This window comes from Natator depressus, chromosome 4, assembly GCF_965152275.1.
Source record: "Natator depressus isolate rNatDep1 chromosome 4, rNatDep2.hap1, whole genome shotgun sequence".
NCBI classification, from domain to species: domain Eukaryota; kingdom Metazoa; phylum Chordata; order Testudines; family Cheloniidae; genus Natator; species Natator depressus.
Window position 1 is genome coordinate 126400679 of NC_134237.1, and position 21469 is coordinate 126422147.

General features: G+C 44.1%; 1 protein-coding gene across 2 annotated transcripts in view; it reads right to left on the reverse strand.

The window, feature by feature from the left end:
- Positions 1-21071, reverse strand: part of FGFRL1 (fibroblast growth factor receptor like 1) — a 243943-nt gene extending 222872 nt beyond the window's left edge. The window contains exons 1-2 of one of the 2 annotated variants that reach the window (XM_074951863.1): positions 20912-21071; positions 18793-18902 (exon numbers count right to left, since the gene is read on the reverse strand). In XM_074951863.1, coding sequence (XP_074807964.1) covers positions 18793-18853 — 61 coding nt within the window. In that variant the 5' untranslated portion in view covers positions 18854-18902; positions 20912-21071. Of the gene's footprint in view, positions 1-18792; positions 18903-20279; positions 20396-20911 lie in introns of those variants that run through there. The other variant, XM_074951864.1, reaches the window with a different exon arrangement.
- Between the last annotated feature and the right edge of the window lie 398 nt (positions 21072-21469).

Below are 21469 nucleotides of genomic sequence, written 5' to 3' on the forward strand. Positions count from 1 at the left end.
GCTACCACCTTTCGGGGAGGCGGATTAACTTTTGCGATGGTAGAACCCTTCTTGTTGCTGCAGTGAGTGTCTACACTGAAGCGCTGCATTTATGCTGCTGTAGTGTTTTAGGTGTAGACATAGCCTAGGTTTCTCACATGTCAAGCTAGTGCCCTAACCACCGGGCCATATACACACACACCCCACAATTCCAGTTCCATGAAAACATTCCAGTGTGTAATGAAAACAGATTCTGAAACCTCAAAAGGTGCTGCAACATGGAACTGTAATGCTCCAGTCAGCTCTCCTCTCTATCCCACAGCAGAGTAACATTCAGGTTTGAATGGTATCAGAAGGCAGCTCTGCTACAAGTTGTTACGGCTGGCATACTTACACAGCACAAAGCTCCTTCCATTACTGCCTGATTCAGAGTGAACACAAAGCTCCTTCCATTTTTCACTGTCCTCGTACAGATTATTGTATTTTTAGCTTTTCAGATTGTATCTGTGTATTTATTAAATCTTTATGAAGAAAAAATAATCCTACGCCTCTGAAACTGTGTGAACAAAAAGGTACACATCAAAATACTAATAAAATTTCATTCAGATTGTTCTCCCCAGCTGATATTTTAATCAGTTTCTGTTAATCAAAATGTTCTCTTCTTATTCTGCATTGCAGGTTATTTAACTCAACATTTTTCTCATTAGAAGATCTAAACTGTTTTAATTCCATACAAACAAACCCTAAACTATATGGTTTGTTTGTTTTTTAAATCTACTAAAATATTTTCATGGGCTATATCTGAAAGGCTCTAATGAATTTTGACAGATTATAAAGAATGTTTTATTGCACTGCTGGCGTTGGGGTAATCAAAAGAATTTGGGCCCAGATTCTGATCTCACTTACACCCATGTAAATCCAGAGTAACTCACATGACATTCACATTTGTTACTATGGATTTACACCAAAGGGAGATAAGAATCTACCCTTCTGTTTTTAAACCACCAGACAACAGAGGAAATACAGAGAGTGAGGGCTCTTGGGTGCATGAACATGGTTCTTGTTTAAATCAATCGAAGCCATACATGAACAAGGTCAGAATTTGTCCATACAACTGTCTTACAGTCCAATACAAATATGCATCCTTCACAAATCCCGTAAAAATATTGTTAATACTGGCCTGTGCCTTTAGTTTTTTTCACCTACTGGCTCTGTTCCCCTAGAAAAATATCTTCACCCACAAAAGATATTTTGTACAGGTTGTTTCCTATACCATGAAGCAGCATCACTAGTCAAAGGTCCTCACATAAATGAACCTGGAAGAGAACAGTCCCTCTTTATCTGGCTCTGGCAAGTATATTGCATTCTCTTCTGGCCACCTTGATACCGGAGAACTGTCAACAAACCAGAGGCAATGCTGTGGAGAATAATAGAGATCTCCATCTCCACTGGCTGCTGAACAGTGTTTAAACTGGGACTAAATCACCCCCAGTCCACAGGAGAAAAAAAATCCATAAAAGGGCCAGGAAAAGCCATGAGTTTTAACTTGCTACTCCCCAGCCCTCATGACAGCACGTCTCCCTCAGAAGCTATGTTCTCAGTGGTTCATCCCAAAGCCCCTTCTGCCAAGAGTGCTTCAATATTCAGAGAAGGGAAAACGTACCTGAGGCTACAAAAGTCCATCAGGTTTCCAGGCAGAGGATACGAACAATTGCAGTCATCCCTTAGCTCCACCCCAGCCTCACCCCACAACCACAAAGCTCTTGCACCCAGAAGGGTCTGCAGAGTGCCAGACAAAAGAGGAATATTGCTGCTCAGACTCGCTTCTCTTTTTGACAGAACATGGCCCACTCTCATGGGCAGACTTTCCACTTTGCCCTTTTCCAGGGGTCCCTGGTGTAGAACGGTGTTTGTGTATGGGGCAGAGAGCACTATGCCTGTGACTGGAAACCAGGTGCAAGACTAGAGCAAGGCAACAACTCAGAGACGATAGGATGCTCTTTGTTCTACAAGTTTTAGAAGGTTGGGAAAGAGGGAGAGGAATTGCTTAGACTGGCTCATGGGGCAGAAAAAGGAGCAACAGTATGAAACTGCATAGGGCAACATTTAGACAAGCAGGAAAAAATGTCTTAACAGTGGGGTTGGAAGCTGGATGGTTTGAGTCTCCCAGTGGAAGTAGGTGGAAGACCCACTACTCGGGTCATTTAAAACTAGACTTGGACAAAGAGCCTGATACAACAGGGCACTATGCAGCATTGGCAGAGGATGGACCAAATGACCTTAGAAACAGATCTTCTCCATCTCAAATTTCTGTGAGCCAATTTCTACCTCTGGATCCCTGTGTAACTCCAACTGATTTCAATGGGAGCCCCTGATGCAGACCTAACAGCCCAAATCTGGCCTTTAGAGTCTATGGGTTACTCCTCTGCAGTGTCACAGTCACATTCAACAGAGCGCAGGTCTAACCCCACCAACAGAAGGGCCTGATCCTATAAGGCGCTTAAATTGATTGGAGTCAGCATCTTGTTACTCCCAGGAGTAGAATCAGGGCAACTACACGGGAGTAACTGCTTGCCACAATCTGCCCCTTTATTAGGAAAGAGAGGAGCATCCGCAGTCTATGAACCACAGTGCTTTGCATTTCCCAGGTAATATGGATAAATCAGACACTCTTTACATGACATTGTTCCTGCATTGTCTATGAGGCAGGTGTACCACAGCAATTAAGAGCAGTAGCCAACCACATATAACTGCACCTTTTAGCCTTGACTCATCCTAAACAGGAAATATTTCTGGGTTCAATTACGAGTATTTTTCCCCCCATGCTGCCAGCACCAAGCACTTTGCCAGATCAGGAAGCATCAGGTCACTTCCCCCATGAGATCTCACAACTATTATTTACGCTTGGAAATTAGATTAGAAATCACAACAAAAGCTTTGCATGGCGGTAGATCTCAAACTTGGCACTGAGTTTATACCAAGACCATTCCCCACCACAACCCCTAAATCAACTTCCGCTGAGAACAATGCTTGCAGTTTGTGTCTACAAAAGATTGATTTTTTTTTTTTAAACAGCTCACGCTGCATGTACCTTCAAGGGGCAGCAGCTCCTTTAAACTGATGATTTCTTCGGGTTTCTGTGAATAGAAGGCTGCATTCCATAATCAGGGTATTGTTCTCTCTAAATGGACCCAGACTCTGTAAACATGCTCCTTAGCACAGTGCTGGGAGGGTGAAGGGGTGAGTGAGTGAGTGAGTGAGTGTGTATGTGTGTACATGCACAGAATGTGTCTTGTTTTAAAAACAGTAAATTATGTTAATTCATTTCCTCTGGCCAAACACTGGTAATAAACTTGGGGAAAGGAGGAGGAAAAAAGTAAACAAGAGTCAATTACAAGAAGGTGAGGAGGGGGTAACTGAACAACTCAACCAAATGTCTCTTTTAGAAAAGGACATTTATTTTACGGCTCAGATGTGTTGCACACAGCTTTCCTTAATCCCGATGGAGGTATAAATGCAACTGTAACAATGTTGGGTGTAAGGCTTCATAGACAGCCTCTTTTCTCACATTAGAACTTGGGAGCTAAGGAATCAGACTCCATTGTGCAATGGTTTGCTGTTACTCCATTCTGGGGCTTTTCTCCACATGTGATTCAAGCATTCCCGTTACTGAAGCCAATATGGACAGTCAGAGCCGATTTGTAATTTTCTAACAGGAAAATAATTTCACTAAGCAAACTACCACACTTTGACTCAAAACTCTGATTAGCACAGTTTGAAAACAGGGCAGCACACTGTTCTGGGAATTAACTTGCTTGACCCCTAGTTTATAATGGCATTCAAATAATCTGCAAGTCAGACTAAGTTGAAAAACTCTTAGAAGACCACACTGAAAGAATTTACTGGATTTACTGGATTTTCTAGGATAAAAGAAAATAAGTCTCAAACTCCACTTAGCTAGTCTGCAGTCTTCAGAGCGATGAGTTTTCTCTCCTGACTTCAGGGGTGCTGGAACAGATTTCATAGTGGGGCTACAGAAGGTAGAAACCATGTATTTGGGTTGTTATTACTACTTCAAGCCGGGGGTGTGGTAGCACCCTTAGTTCCAGCACCTATGCCTGACTTTATCTAGAAGGAGAGTACTATTGTTCTCCCAGAAACTCTCATTAAGTGGGAATAAGCATCATATATCTATAGGCCAAATCTTGTGGGCTGATTATGTCCCTCCCCCTTGCTCATGTTGACTGTTCCCCAAATCATCCCAATGAAGTAAACAGGAGTATGGATGGGGCACCTTCATTTCCTTCCTCTGTAGCATCAGAAATGACTAGGACTGGAAATGGGACACTGAAGGGGGTGAGTCAGTGCTCTGTGGTGGCACCAAGCATTCTCTCTCTCAGCTTAGATCTTGCTCACACGCTCAGGGTCTGACTCATCACCATATGGGATGCTGGAAAGGAATTCTACCTCAGGTCACATTGGCAGTGACAACAGGGGGGTTTCACCTTCCTCTGATGTGGGGTGTGGGTCGCTTGCCAGGTTCATCTGGAATATCTCACTTAATTCCCTGGCATCACAGGGGCCTCAGCCACTGGTGTATCTTGGTCACTCCTGCTCTCTCTGCCTGTGGCACACAATCGTTTAGTCTCCTGGGGGATGTAATACTTTGGCCTAATTTTGGTTGTTGGGTTTAGCGTGCGGGTGCTGGGCGGCTTTGGTGGGCTGTGATATACAGGAGGTCAGACAGGATGACCTGGTGTTCCCTTCCGGCCTTAAACTCTATGACTCTGTGACTGATTCTGACCCACATGAGCCGTGCAGTTGATCTGAATAGCACTACTTATAGGAATAAGGGCGGCAGATCAAACTCCAAAACCAGCATCCCCCCTTATTGCTACTTCACTGGTTGCTAGAAAGTGATCCAGCTGACACAGGGACTGAGGCGCAACCAGAATTTTCCTAAGGAGGGGGCCCAGAACTCTCCTTTCCCTACCCCACACTCCCCCGAGCTCTCCCACATGCCCAGTCCTGAGCTCTCTCAGGCTGCCCCTGCACCCAGCTCCACACACACTCCCCTCCTCATGCCCCACAGCCAGCTCCAAGCTCTCCCCACTGCCCCCAGCCCGGGATATCTCCCCTCCCATCAGCCCCGCACTCTGCCTTTGCCACTTCCCCATACCCAGTCCTGAGGTCTCTCATGCTGCCTCTGCACCCAACCCTGCACTCTTCCCTCCCCACACTCGGCTCCAAACTCTCCCCCCTGCCCCCAGCCCTGTGGTCTCGCCACCCCAACCCCAGCCCTGAACTCTTACCCAGAGAGTCGGTCAGACAGAAAGAAAAGGAGGACTTGTGGCACCTTAGAGACTAACCAATTTATTTGAGCATCAGCTTTCGTGAGCTACAGCTCACTTCATCGGATGCATACTGAAGACAGAAGAGCACCATCCCCACCAGGGGCCAGGCAGTTCTGCGTGCCACAGGCCCAATCCTACTTCTGCATCTTTGCTTCCCCAGGAAGCATCAACAGCCTGGATCCAATCCTCCCACCCTTCTGGATACTGGGGGTTCCTGGTGCCCCCTGCTCTGCCTCCCCCTGGGGGCTGGGCTACCTCGTGCCAATGGGGAAGTGGCGTTGTGACCTGGTGACAGTGCTGTTCAAATCTGGTCCAGTTGCACCTTCGTCATGACAGAGGGGCAGCCACGCCAAATTTCTAGCTCCGGTCTGGGGCCAAGGAGGGGAGTGGGGCGGAAAGGTCTGGGCCCTCCCCCCCCCCAACACTGCACCCCATCACAGGGAGATTTGTGTGATTCCAGCACCAGGCAGTTCTGCATGCAATGCTCAGGCAACACTCCCACTGACTGAAGACATGAGAAGCGGGACCCTGACCTCAGTTCTGGTTTACACTGAATCAGGGGCTAGGCGTTCTGCCTGAACGAAGCAAGCAGGAGCAGGCCCTCATGTGGTCATTCATCATGACAGTAAGATATCTAACAATTCCCACATTGTCCTTTCCCCTGCAGCTAAGACAATGAGTCCCATGTTGACTATCATTCATTTGTCTCTATCTGTAGCAAGAAAAGGATAGATGGTGAACAGGTGACCCAAACATGCAGTAGGTGCCAGATTAAAAAATAAATACACCAATTACAACTCACCCACCCTAAACCATTTCCACGCATATGCAGATGAATTTATAATGGTTTATTACTCCCAGTCAAATAAAAAAATATCAGGAAAGACACATCCGTCTGGGACATGCTGAGCAGAAAACCCCACTCTAATCCTTGATAAAATTAGCATGGGCCATACTGTGTTTCTGATTGACTGTGAATACAAATAGGAATAATGGAGTCCATCAGCTAGGACCTGTTACAATAGTTTTTACATTAACTCCTGTATATCACACTGCCTTTTCCCACTGCTTGACACCAAACAGTGGAAATTTGAAATGCAGCCTGCTCTTTGAGGGCCCAGTTCTGCTCTCCAGTAGCATCATAAGGCCAAAGTCTACTCACAGCTCCACGGCAGAACTCTCGTTGAATCCAAAGAGAACTGAGATCAGAATTTGGCCCACGGATATTAAAGATGGAAAAGACGTATTGGAGCAGAAGGCTCCCACACCATGTTCCAGACCACGGTAGTTTGCAAAAGATTTGGTGGTGGTCTACGGCTGTCTGGTCACATGGTGCTAGCTCTCCTTCTAGTTTCCAGCTGCTAAACTACATTCAAATGCATTAGATACTCCCTGATATAATACTTTTCTGAGTAAGCAATTGCTGCAGTAGCCACTGGGATCTTGTGTGATCATGGACAGGAGGTCCAGTCAATGCAGAATGGCCCACGAGACAACCGATTGAGAGCTGATGTCACCTGTGAAAAAGTCTGCCAACCCCTCTGTTACATCAGCTAGTCCATGCCAAGCCAGGAATCTCCCTTCCAGTACATTTATTAGAGCTTTGCCAAGTCCAGTTTCAAGCCATGGAAGGTCTATCACTTCCTCCATGAGCTGTTCCACAGTATGGTACCTCTCACTGTCAGGAAGTTACTTCTGTTATTAAATATTTTAATATTAATTATTCCTTCCCCCTTTGTTGTTCTCACAGTTCAAATGCTTGTAGACTTATGTCCCCTCTTAGTCATTGCTTAACCAAATCAATAATATTTAGCTCTCTTAATCTTTCCTCTTAAATCAATTCCCCCAGCCCCTGATATTTGTGTACACAGTTCAAAACAGCACCGGCTTTTAATTTTGCAGCCTGACTGCATTATCAACTCATATCTAATGTGCTGCCCACTCTCACTACGAGGACTCTTTCAGCATTACACCTCACCAGGTTTCTCCACCCACTGCAAACGTGCATTTTTAATTATTTTCCCCCACATGAACGAGGCTGCTCTTACTCAATTTGAATCTCAATTAGTTATTTTTCACCCAATGTCTTATCTCTCTAAGTCCCTTCAGACTATTTCTCTGTCAAATAGGAGTTGTGCATGTGAATCTGAAGGCAGAATTGGGCCATTTCTGCTCAAAGAAATTGAGCCACAGGCATGGACTGATTTACCATGATGAGTGTGTCCTTTAAATATTGTGTACACATCAGCCTTAGCTTCAATTTCACTGAAATGTCGGACTAATTAACGAACCATCCAGAGATCCTAACAATGACCTTCTCCCTCATGTAGATGCAGTGTACCTTGATTTAGCTAACCCTAGGTCTCCCCCTTCTTCCTAATTTAGGTAAACCCATTAATTGTACCCCAGGAAGGCACAACTTCACCCCCAGCTCTATAATGTGCAGGGGAACAGTGCAGCCTACTTCCTGTAGTGTGGCTGGCCAGCTCTGTGGACCCGTGTGGCTTGGTCCTGGCCCCGCCTCCTCCTCCCTCTGATTTGCACCTTTCTTCCCCATTCACCCAGCACACCCAGCTGGACTTTAACTGTGTCTAGGCATGGGAAGGCTTCAAAGTCATTCAGGGCAGGAATAACACATTTGCTGCTGTGACTAACAAACCACCATGACAAGAATTTTGTACAGGGCCATTCCTACAGGTTATTTAGGGGCTATTCACAGCCAACTGATGTCTATCCATGTGGATAATAATACACCACGTGGGTAGTATCTGGTGGAATGTGGATGAAAAGGGACACCACTAATAGTTGTGAATGGGTTACATCCATACCTTATCTTCAACAAGAGTTCACACACACGGAGCTAGTCTGAAGGCTAATTCCTCTCCTTGGATTTGGTTTTACTGGGGACTCAAGAACAATAATACATCATAACCCAGCCTCAACTTTCTCCCTGACTTTGATTGTCCCTTGGATTTCTCTCCAGGACTCCCTGTCCCCACCTCCCTTATATCCTGGGTGGAGTTAAACTCATACCTGCCACCATGAGTCAATCCGCACAGACACACCCCTGGAACCTCGACCTGGGATATTCTATCTACTACCCAAGATCCATAAACCTGGAAATCCTGGGCGCCCCATCATCTCATGCATTGGCACCCTGACAGCAGGATTGTCTGGCCATGTAGACTCCCTCCTCAGGCCCTACGCTACCAGCACTCCCAGCTACCTTCGAGACACCACTGACTTCCTGAGGAAACTACAATCCATTGGTGATCTTCCTGATAACACCATCCTGGCCACTATGGACGTAGAAGCCCTCTACACCAACATTCCACACAAAGATGGACTACAAGCCATCAAGAACACTATCCCCGATAATGTCGCAGCTAACCTGGTGGCTGAACTTTGTGACTTTGTCCTTACCCATAACTATTTTACATTTGGGGACAATGTATACCTTCAAATCAGCGGCACTGCTGTGGGTACCCGCATGGCCCCACAATATGCCAACATTTTTATGGCTGACTTAGAACAACGCTTCCTCAGCTCTCGTCCCCTAACGCCCCTACTCTACTTGCGCTATATTGATGACATCTTCATCATCTGGACCCATGGAAAAGAAGCCTTTGAGGAATTCCACCCTGATTTCAACAATTTCCATCCCACCATCAACCTCAGCCTGGTCCAGTCCACACAAGAGATCCACTTCCTGGACACTACAGTGCTAATAAACGATGGTCACATAAACACCACCCTATACCGGAAACCTACTGACCGCTATTCCTACCTACATGCCTCCAGCTTTCACCCTGACCACACCACACGATCCATTGTCTACAGCCAAGCTCTGCGATACGACCGCATTTGCTCCAACCCCTCAGACAGAGACAAACACCTACAAGATCTCTATCAAGCATTCTTACAACTACAATACCCACCTGCGGAAGTGAAGAAACAGATTGATAGAGCCAAAAGAGTTCCCAGAAGTCACCTACTACAGGACAGGCCTAACAAAGAAAATAACAGAACGCCACTAGCCGTCACCTTCAGCCCCCAACTAAAACCCCTCCAACGCATTATCAAGGATCTACAACCTATCCTGAAGGATGACCCAACATTCTCACAAATCTTGGGAGACAGGCCAGTCCTTGCCTACAGACAGCCCCCCAACCTGAAGCGAATACTCACCAGCAACCACATACCACACAACTGAACCACTAACCCAGGAACCTATCCTTGCAACAAAGCCCGTTGCCAACTGTGCCCACATATCTATTCAGGGGACACCATCACAGGGCCTAATAACATCAGCCACACTATCAGAGGCTCGTTCACCTGCACATCCACCAATGTGATATATGCCATCATGTGCCAGCTATGCCCCTCTGCCATGTACATTGGTCAAACTGGACAGTCTCTACGTAAAAGAATAAATGGACACAAATCAGATGTCAAGAATTATAACATTCATAAACCAGTCGGAGAACACTTCAATCTCTCTGGTCACGCGATTACAGACATGAAAGTTGCGATATTACAACAGAAAAACTTCAAAACCAGACTCCAGCGAGAGACTGTTGAATTGGAATTCATTTGCAAATTGGATACAATTAACTTAGGCTTGAATAGAGACTGGGAGTGGCTAAGTCATTATGCAAGATAACCTATTTCCCCTTGTTTTTTCCTACCTACACCCCCCTTCCTCAGACGTTCTTGTTAAACCCTGGATTTGTGCTGGAAATGGCCCACCTTGATTATCATACACATTGTAAGGAGAGTGATCACTTTAGATAAGCCATTACCAGCAGGAGAGTGGGGTGGGGGGAGAGAAAACCTTTTGTAGTGGTAAACACCCATTTTTTCATGGTTTGTATGTATAAGAACATCTTCTGTATTTTCCACAGTATGCATCCGATGAAGTGAACTGTAGCTCACGAAAGCTTATGAAATAAATAAATTGGTTAGTCTCTAAGGTGCCACAAGTCCTCCTTTTCTTTTTGTGAATACAGACTAACACGGCTGTTACTCTGAAACAGAACTTCAGAATCTCTATGCAGGGCTCTAACACTTGCTGGCAGGGCAAGCCAATGGAAGAACCCTATTCTGATTCATTCATGCATCATCAACAGAATTGTTAACCAACCTTGGATTCTGTCTCTTTCGCATTTCTTTCCACTGACTTCAATGGGTGTTGCACCAGGCTTTTATAACAGCTGGGTCATGATTACTGGAGATGTTGCACAAGTCTGAAAGAACTCAGCTTGACTTTCAGCTCCTAAACTGATTCTGCAGGGATGATGCTCAGTTAAAACCATTTTCTTACTTGTATACTGAGCAATACTCAATTTGAAATTCACAGAACTCCATGATGCCATGTAAACAGAGGCACTTTTAAGAGCAGTTGAAAGCTGAGTCTACCTGAATGGGTAAGTAATGGAAAGAATGTGAACCAAGGATCACAGACCAAGTACTATTTCACCAGAATTCTCACAGGAGTCAATTCACTGGGCACATAAAATACGAGCAACCTGGTCAAGGAAAATATGAATCAACTTGAACAACAGTCAAATAAAACAGAGGGCTTTTAAAAAATTGCATGTATTTCTGCATTTGTCTGCCCTACACAGGTTTTTGGGGTTTTTTTCTAATTTAACGTGCATAAATACTGACAACTCCAAAAATACTCACCAAAGTCAACAGAACCCAAGAGGCATCTAGTTTATGACACTTCATGCTTTACTCACTTCTCAAATCACTTGACAGGATACCCAAGATTGTGTAAATCTTTCATGAAATAAATTTATCAGGCACAAAGAGAAATGATTTTGGTTCCTGCCAAGACAGAAACCACTCTTCCTTCAACAGCTATCCAGGAGGGGCTGAGGGGTGCAGAAATCAAGAGAAACATTAGTCCTCTCCAAGACATCTCTGTTCCCAATTTACATTTTTCTACCCTTAGTGCAGCTGAAAATTAAGTTTGAACACTTAATGGCAGAAGTAGCCTGGAGTTATTGGCTGGATTTCTTCCTGAAAATTGGAGTGGTTTTGATGAAATAAAAAGGTTAGGTTATTCACAGCACTGCTGGATACTGCAATACAATGCAGAGACTGTGTAATCAGGGCAACTAACCAAACTCCAGGCACCTGATGTTTATTTGACTCGAAAGGGGAAAAATTGGAGAGATGCGAACGGAGTCCATGGCAAATGGCGTACACTGACTTGTCAAATAAGCCTTCACAACAGTATCCAGCCCCTCTGCACCCTGCAACACTCCCCTCAGAATGACACGCATTTCTCTTTGCAGTCTTCTTGTAGCCGCGTTGCTTCCCCTTCCCAGACAAGAAGAGGAGCTCTGTGTAAGCTCGAAAGCTTGTCTCTTTCCCCAACAGAAGTTGGTCCAATAAAAGATATTACCTCACCCACCTTGTCACTTACTCTTCTGGAATAAAGCCCCCACAGGCTGACCTGAAGTTAAAGCAAAGAATGTCCAAGTTGCTTTCAGTCCCACGGCACATACTACATCATACTCTTCGCCTTCCAGCCCACCAAAGCTAGCAACAGGCAGAGAACGGTGCATCTTCTGGGAAAAGAAATGCAGCTCTAGCTGGAGTTTCTCTCTCCACGTACAAATATATTACAGCACACAACAGCAATCCAAAACCCTGTACTCACACTGCTGTAAAATGGAGCTATGTGCTGTAATAAAGCAGTGGATTTGTATAAGTGTCAGCATCACAATTAATCTGCATAGGACAGTTCTTTAAGGACCAGATCCAAAGCCCATGAAGTCATTGGGAGTCTTTCCATTGACTTCCATGGGCTCTGGACCTGGCCTTTATAAGTCAAAGCAGATGTGTTGTATCTTTCTAACTTAGGCATTTTTAACATTCCCACTACAACAGCATCCTCGCCTGAAGATCTGATCCTGCAAGTACCTCATTAACTTCAATGGGGATACTCATGTGAGTAAGGGCTACAGAAGCAGATTCAATGGGTGCTTGTAATGGACTCTCTCCTCTTTGCCACTCTTACAATCAGCTTCTTTATGCTTTTATTCTTTTTAATTCCCTTATAAGAACAAAAACTTTCAACCTCTGTACAACAAAACAGGACAGGTCAGCCTGGCTAAATTAATAGCGAGACATGTTTATTATAGAAAGATCCAAGCAAAGATCCTGGGTTACAGGGCCAGCTTCACAAAAGAAAAGAAATATAAATACAAATGAAAATATTCAAAACAAGATCAAATACATTTCGGCACAACTGCCCCACTAGAAAGCACAGAAGGAGGTCAGACGAAAGACAAACTCTGAGGAGTGAAATAAAATGAATAGGTTAATTAAAGAAGGGGGGAGGAGTGTTTCCACTGACTACTGCAATATTGGGATTAATTTGAAAGCAGACCTTTTGAACAGGGTGATTTTACAAGCCACTGCAGACCCAAGTAGGAGTTTCACATCTTTGGAAAAAAAGAAAGCTGCATTGATACTACTCAAACTGAATAAATACAGCAATGACTTCAGAATTTATTTTTTTTTCAAAGCAGGCAAAAGACAACCTTTGTGTCTTTTTTTTTTTTTTTCCTTTGGTGGAAATGATTTTCCTCTTCCAGCAGTTAACGCAAAATATGTAACAAAAAGGTGAATATCTCTACTTGCCATATTCAATAGCAACTACTCTACATACATCTGCATTAGTATGTTCAGGGTTTATCACACTGTGCAAGCTGACTACTTGGAAAAGACCAAATCCTCAGCTGATGTAAATCAACTCACCGGGCCAATTGACACCCAAAAAGAAAAAAAAAAAAGAAAAAAACTCGGTCCATAGTTGCTAAATTCATTACAGTGCTCTCACACCTTTAAAAGTAGGCACTCATTAATTAGAAAGTGCTACTTACTCAACATTTGTCTTTCCAGAACAAAGAATTATATAGGGAATGTTGGAAAATAATTCCTAGGCATACTGAAATTACTTTTATGCATAAAAGGCAGACTTTAAAATTTATTTTCTGCATCACAAGAATGATAGATGTTTTTTTTTCTCCAAAGGAAGGTCCAAGCAGCTGAACATCATGCACACTGTGGGAACAAACTTATAAAACCTCTTAAAAGCCCTAACACATTGGAGTGATTTTCTGTATTTCATAATAAATTAAAAAATAATAAAATATAATAAAATATAATAATAATAAATCAATGCTTAACTTCCAGTTTGACACACTTTGTATTCTATATTTACACTCAGCGACAATTTTAAAGTGAATAACACCACCAGAAGGAGGAGGAATTTAGGTTTGAAAAGTAATCAAGGTTCCCTCCGATCATCAAGGATATATAATAGGTAGGTATAGGCTATGCTGTCAGACTGTTCTTGTGCAGATAGACCTGATTGAAAGCCAATTGAAGTCAATCGAAAGACTCTCTTTGACTTCAGTGGGATCCGAATCAGGTCCTATATGCTTTCCTTTCCCATCAGAAAGAAAAAAGAAAGATGTCCAGATAATAATCAAGTCTAAGATGAACCATGGTATAGCGGTCTCTTTACAACAGAAGACCACGATTGTCCTATTTATATCATCAGCATTAACTACTATTCACTCTTATAAATCATTACGTTTAGAGAACTTCATGGTAAAAATATTGCCTGGTATTAAGAACCATCTCCCTGAAAAGAAAACCGTCAAGCATTCAAGACCCATATTTCCCACATTTAAAAGAACAAGTGTCAAATACTGACATGTGATAAATATCTGTGCCAGCCTAGTGAATTTTGAGGTTGCCGTAGTTAAATTGCACAAGTAGTGAACTTATTGTAAGTCATGCATTAGTCAGAGTCCAGCTATTTTTTAAAATCATGTATCACAAAAAAAAAAGAAAAAAGAAAGGAGTTATAGCAGTATGCCCCCATGCACCGAAAATAAAACTGATGTCCAAACTTGTTAGTTTCAATAAGAATATCAGTTTACTGGACAAAGGAAGGGCTGTTACTGCTCTTACCAAAAACTTCTAAACATACCATATGAAATCGTGCTTAAACTACTGTAGCAAGCCAAGTGCACCCTTGTGTTACCATATACGGTAACCCAGGCGAATACGATGGCAACTTGACAGATTTGGAACAAATATTGCGCTGTGTGTCACTCAGATACCATAAGCAGGAAAATATCAGATTGTATTACCTGTATCCAACCAGTGGTGTGCAGAAGCAGGAGCACACTGTGACAGTTCATTTCGTTAAAGGTTACTAACACAGGGCAGCATTCACTCCTGGGGGAGAGGGCCCGCATAAGGTTCTCAGGCACCAGTTATCCCCATCACAGGGGCTGCATGGGGAGCATAGAATGGAGCAGCTGCAAAGAGGTGCTGGTATACCACATTGCACCCACATAAGTAGGCACAGAAGGTCACAAAGGGGACAGAATGAGGGGTGGCTCAAAGTAGCAGCAAGGGGGGCTGTATAAGCACAGGTCCAGTGAGGATAACACCAGTACAACTGGTGCAAATGGTTGAGGCTGCTATTCTATACCTTGCTCTTAGCCTGGGGGGTAGATTTGGTCTCTCCATCCTCTCCGCATCCTGCCTGCACAGAACCTGAATACTCAAGCTACATGCACACAAGAGTGGCTTTCACACATAAGGAGCATCCCTGTACTACCGTTAGCCCCAAAGGGGAGGGACAGACCAAAGGCTTGTCTGCACTTGGAAATATACTGAAATAGCTATTCCAAAATCATAATTCCAGTGACAATTTTAAAGTGAATAATGACACCAGAATGGGAAGGAATTTAGGTTTAAAAAATAGCCCAGGGTCTCTCAGATAAGCAAGGATATAGTAGGTAGGTATTCTCCATACATGCCCTTAGCTAAAACCTTTAAGTTTAGATCCCTGAAAGCACAGGTTCAAACCCTAGCTAGGGAGAGCTGGCCTTTCGTACTGCCAAGCAGAAAAATGAAGTTCCATGTGTTCACTCTGCAAGGACTCTTTTGTATGAACCCTTAAAAACTGAGTTGGTCCCTACTCTTCATGGAAATTAAAAATCCCATAGCACCTTTCGTAAGAGTTCAGGTTTACCCCGGTTTCTTTAGCCAAACCTTCCCCTCTCCTGGAGTGTACACTGCATGTCAGCTGGCTGCCATCCTCCACCGCAGAAAAGCCCTGTATTTCAATAGTGCAGGAAGGATGCACAGACAGCTCCTGCAGCTGTGATGCTAGCAAAACCCCCAGATTAGTTAGCATGAAGACTGCAGGATAAGGCCACAGGCACAAAGTCCTTTGGGATCCTTCACCAGGAAAGGTGCTATCTGAATACAGAGTAAAAGGATATAATGTAAAGTTTAATGGAACATTAAGATCGCAGCTAAGCGCTCCCAAGCCAGGAAATACCAGTTAGAGTTGCATGAGCAGCCTTAACTCTGCCCTCTTGTGCAAACGCATTATGATCCAGGCCTTAATTCCATGATCACACAGCATGCAATGTGGAATCGTGGAATTAGCACTGTAGCACCATTACGTTGCTTTTACCTAATGCTTTCATGAGACATTTAAAAGAAGTTAACCTAAATCTTCAAGCTTGGATGTCAAAATTTAGGCACTTCATTCCACATCCAGAGGTGACGAGTGCTCGCCATTCCCACCAGCAGGCAGGCATCCATATAACATACAGCAACCCATGTTGCAAAGTGTTGGCCACGATACGGGCTACATGCATGCAATCTACAATCAGGACACACATTAATTGCGAAAAGAGTCCCCTCCTGCTTCAAAGAAATATCCGAATATCCTCAACCTGAGATTCATCCACTGGGTTGTCTGTAAAACCTCCATGACGGAAACAGGTAATATTTATATATCTGCAGTGATCTAACCCAGCGTAAAAAAAAAATCCACGGGCATGTTACAAATGGGGCACATTTCAAAAAGTCTAAACATTATCCTGGTGTGTTTTAAATAAGGGAAAATGTACAGCATGGAATAAGATTTCAGAGCTCTAGATATTTCTGTTTCTCACTTCTGTGCGTTTAAGGGCTCAATCCTGCTCCCATTTCCGTCACTAGCAAAAATCCTATTGATTTTAGTGGGAGGAGAATCAGGCCTTAAATGTGTTACCTTTTTTGCCACTGCTTTTCTTGTAATGACACCTTTCCTCTTCATTTGCTCCATTTGTCTCTCTCCACATCAGAAAGTAAGTGGATTATATTCTTTTTCTTTGGCCACAATACAGTAATTTACCACATTTTTATGCCATTTAAACAATCAGACTGTCTCTCTCACCATGTGCAGGGCATATTTGTCTGGAGCAGTAAAGAGGTCTGTTCACCAGACAATGTAACCTTACAAAGTTTACACTATGTCTAGGTAACCTCTACAAATGCAAAAATATGATCTGGTTTGAAATCATGGCTGTGAATTTTGTGTTATTTCTGTTCAAAACAATCGTTCACAGCACTATGAGTCATTAAAGCTGCATACTATATTTTTAGTGCAATAAAATAATACAAGCAAGATAGACAAACAAAAATTAAAGAAGATTTAGCAATAAAGCAGTAAATACTCTACTCAAAACACTGCAGAAAATAGACAAAATCTTTTTGCGGTATACAGCCTACTCAAGATTTCTCACTGAACTCCACTGGGTACTCAAGTCTATTAGAATAATATACATTCACGAGGTCATCTTAATTCATAACACTCCTGTCCATTGCCTACAACTTAAAACTGGATCTCCATTGTAAACCATGCCTGGAATTTAGACTTTCAGGTCTTAAAGGCTATACACTGTTTTCCTTTTCATTCAGCTTCCAGCAGAATCATTTTACAGTGCTTCTGCCTCCATAAAATATTTGCTTGGGAGTCAATGCCAAGAAAAAACAACAACAATGCATTAATCAAGCTCTGAGTTTCTATAGCAATGCTTTTTATCCCCTCTCTCACTCTCACTCTCTCACACACACACACACACACACACATTTCTGGCAAGTTATGGCTTCCAGAACTAATAGCAAGTTTAAATATTTAAATTGTAAACTAAGCAACACATAATCTTGCGCTGGGCATTTTTAATGGTTGCTCAGCAATTTATGCTTCTTCGACAGTGTTTGGGATTGCAGCTGGGGCAAATCTACATCCTAAATACATACAACCATTCTCATGGAACAATGCAGTCCTCTCCTTTGTGACCAGTAGAGAATCAGTTAGACTGAGAGAGTGGTTTATCATTCAGACTTTCCAAGGCTAACATGACAGCACTGGCAAAGGTATGTTAGACCAGTGGTTCTTAACCAGGGATACATGTACTGTTAGGGGTACACAGTCTTCCAGGGGGTACATCAACTCATCACAACAGGCTACATAAAAAGCACTAGCAAAGTCAGTACGAACTAAAATTCCACACAATGACCTGTTTATACTGCTGTATATATTATGCACTGAAATGGAAGTACAATATTTATATTCCAGTTGATTTATTTTATAATTATATGGTAAAAATGAAAAAGTAAGTAATTTGTCAGTAATAGCGTACTGTGACACTTTTGTATTTTTAGGTCTGATTTTGTAAGCAAGTAGTTTTGAAGTGAGGTGAAACTTGGGGTACGCAAGACAAATCAGACCCCTAAAAGAGGTACAGTAGTCTGGAAAGGTTGAGAGCCATGGTGTTAAACTAATGCTGAGGACAAGTAATGGATGCATCTGATGAAGTGGGTTTTAGCACAAGAAAGCTTATGCCCAAATAAATTTGTTAGTCTCTAAGGTGGCCACAAGGACTCCTTGTTGTTTTTGCTGATACAGACTAACACGGCTACCCCTCTGAAATCTGTATTCTGACCCCGTAGCTTTTGTTAAATTATCTTCTCATACAAAACCCTCTCCTCCCTTACCTCAACTTCTAGGTCATTGTTTTTCAATCCACCACTGGTCGGGTAACCTGTTTATTGAAATCTGATCGTCTACTGGAGTCCCAGTGTTAAAATATGTGCTAGCTATTGAGAACTGTCATTTGTCTGTCACTTGGGAAGTTAATGGATTTGTTTGTTTAGTTTGCTATTGGGAATACACAGGGCAGAGTTTGGAGGGATTACAGGAGGGGAGAGGCACTCCTGATCCACAAAGGAATGCAATTGTTTTCCTTTAACCCTACACTGAAAGTTGAAAGCCAACTGTGTATTTTTACACATAAACGACAAAAGCAAACAGCTCACCTGCAATTAACAAACTGGACAAAAAGTGACCATCCTGCATCTGAGTTGCGATATCACGGTCAACACTGACAAAATGTGCCATGGGAGGAATGCATGTGTGGGTGGACAAGGGGGAAGGGAGATTCTATGCAGAAGGAAATATCATGATTTGGTCTCTAAAAGGACTATAGCGCGTTGGAAGAACATGAGCACAACTGGAGCAAATGTAAAGGCACAAGCCACAAACCATTCGAGGCTGCATAAAGCTCATTCTCCTTACCTCGGGCTGAATCAGAAAATGCAATTATCCCTACAAAAAAGAGCGCAAGCTGGAATTCCATTTTGAAAACTGGTTCCGTCTGTATTGTACAGATTTCTGATCTTTCAAACCTGGAGGAAGGAAAAAGAAAGGGGGGGATGAGAATTTAAAAAAAACAACAACCCTCGGTGCGTCAGTAAAGCAAACAAAATGTGTACCAGCAATTATAAATATTTATAATTCATTCTTTTGCATTCAGCATGTAAAACTTTGCTCTTTCCTAACCTTTCGCTCTTGCCTGATATAAATCAAGCACTTTTTTTGGTATCTTGTACAGAACCAGTCTTGAACGCAAGCAAACATTAGTGAGTGGCCATAAAACAAGATAGCAGGTTAAAAACTTCTGGAGGAAGGGAAAAAAGGAATCTATCCTTTCCACCCACAGAACTTAGCTTTTCTACTTCATTGCTTGTAACGTGGGTGCGCTACAGCTTTGTGTACTTCCTTCAGTGCTGAATTTTTCTTCCCAGCAATTCATTTCCCCAACCCTGCTTTCCTTTCAAGCACGGCTTGTTTTGGTTTACACCAAAGGTGTGTCCTACTGCAAGCTTGTGTTTCACACCCTTGAATATTCCTTAGCTGCTCTAATATCTGTTTTAAAAAAAAATCTAAGTAGATCAGGTTTACTTTACTTACACTCTGTTCGCCTCCTAAAACTCTCACTCTCTAAACACTATCTGAATTCCTCACTCTTGTAAACTCCCTGATTTAAACACTCTATGCCCTCAGGACACACAACAACCCATGTACAGCATCCAACAAACCAAATAATTACACATTGCCATTAGCTTACAAATTTGCACCACAAATTCTTAAGGTGGTAAAATGAGGTTGTTGGGGGGGAGGGGGGGAGAATCTCTGCCCAAGGCATGAGTTCACATCAACCCACCTGGGGAGCGTAGAGGGACACATCATGTACCGTCATTTCCATCTTACAGAACTGCTCTGCAAGGAAGGGGAAGGAAGCAATCCAGAAATGTTTATACCTTGCAAAGGCAAAGTGAGGCATCTCAGAGAAAGGCTATTTTGGTTCCTGCTCTTATGTTAATATATTATTTACAGCAGGGAGCCTGAGACAGGTCATGCCGGGAGAGGTAACCAGCTCTCAGCAGAAACTGTGCTTCCCAAACCAACCCAGCAGAGCAGTGACGGTCCCTTACCCTCCCGGCCCCACCATCCGGAGTCAGGAAGGCACACAGCCTTGGTCCAGGGCCCATGCGACCATGCCACCCCACAGCTGACCCCATTCCCCACTAGTCAGTGAGCCCTGTAAAAGAGGGGTGCAGTTCCCAGCACTTCCCCATACTGGTCTAGATAATACTCAGTCCTGCCATGAGTGCAGGGGACTGGACTAGATGACCTCTGGAGGTCCCTTCCAGTCCTGGGATGCTGTATCTCTCTGGCCAGCCAGAAGAAACCAGGCTTCAAACATCCAGCGTGAAACTGACCAGGGGTTTTCCAGTCCGTTTTTCAAGTAAACACCTCCCCTCGCCCCTGGCCAAAGGCACCAGAGCCAGTGCGGTCTAAGGCAGATGGACCCTGCGCCTCCCCTGGGCAGGCACACATGTGTATTGATGACTCGCGAGGTAATTATCGCTCGTGTGCCTCTTCCTTGCCGGGAAGGCCGGCGAGCAGCCCCAGCGCTCGGGAGGGTAACAGGAAAGTTTCTGCCTGCTGCCCACCCCTGGGAGGAGTGTAACACCACATGGGCCACACAGCCATCCCCTGCCCGCGGAGCCGCTCCAGCGCCGAAGACAGCCCGACATGCGGAGAGGTCTGATTAATCATTAACGTTAATCCTGGCTCCTTACATGACACCAGCGCAGTGCTGGAGCAGCCCGCCGGCGTCCTGCCTTCTGGCTGGGGCGGCTGGCTCCAGGGGGCAGGTACCGGTGCGCCCTAGCTCGCTTCAAGGGCAGATGTTAACTCACTCCTTAATTCATTAACGCCTGCAAGCCCCCCCCCCCCCAGCCCCTTCCCGCGCGTTGTGTTTAACCTCAGCAAGACACAGGGACTTCGACCAACTGTCCCGGTTAAGTTTCCTCATTTCATTTTCTTGGAGGCTAAGCGAGGCACTTACCTTCACTTGCAGTGCGGGCACTTAACAGCGCGCTGTTTGCCCCATCATAACAGATCCCTTTGAATGGCAATCCGGGAAAGTCAATCCTCTAGCCAGTCCCATGGGCTGCCCCTTTTCATTTCAGCTTCATTCCTTCCGCAGTCGGGCGGGGGCGGGGGGGGGGTCAATCAAACTTTGCACTTTGACAGCCCCCAACTTGGCAAGGCAGGGAGGGCAAGCGCTAAGAAAGCAGGTTCCTTCGCTGGGGATGTGTGCCGCTCTTGGCTCTTTTGTTTGTCGGCTGGGTGTTGTTTTTAAAAGGAAACTCACAATGCAAAATATACCTGAGGGTCTGGAGTCCCTTTACCTACAACCCCTTCAGGGCGTTCATGAAAGCATCCAAGTTTCAAGCCACCATCTTCCCACCAGAAAACACTTTGCCACAAAAGGCGCTAGCAGCGCGCAGGGCTCTCTCCGCGATTAGCTAAATCAAGGGGAGAGAAAACTTGTGTTTTCCCTGCTGTGCACGAGCGGCAGCTCCGGGCCAGGGTGCGTGTGCGAGTGAGCGAGCGGGCGGGC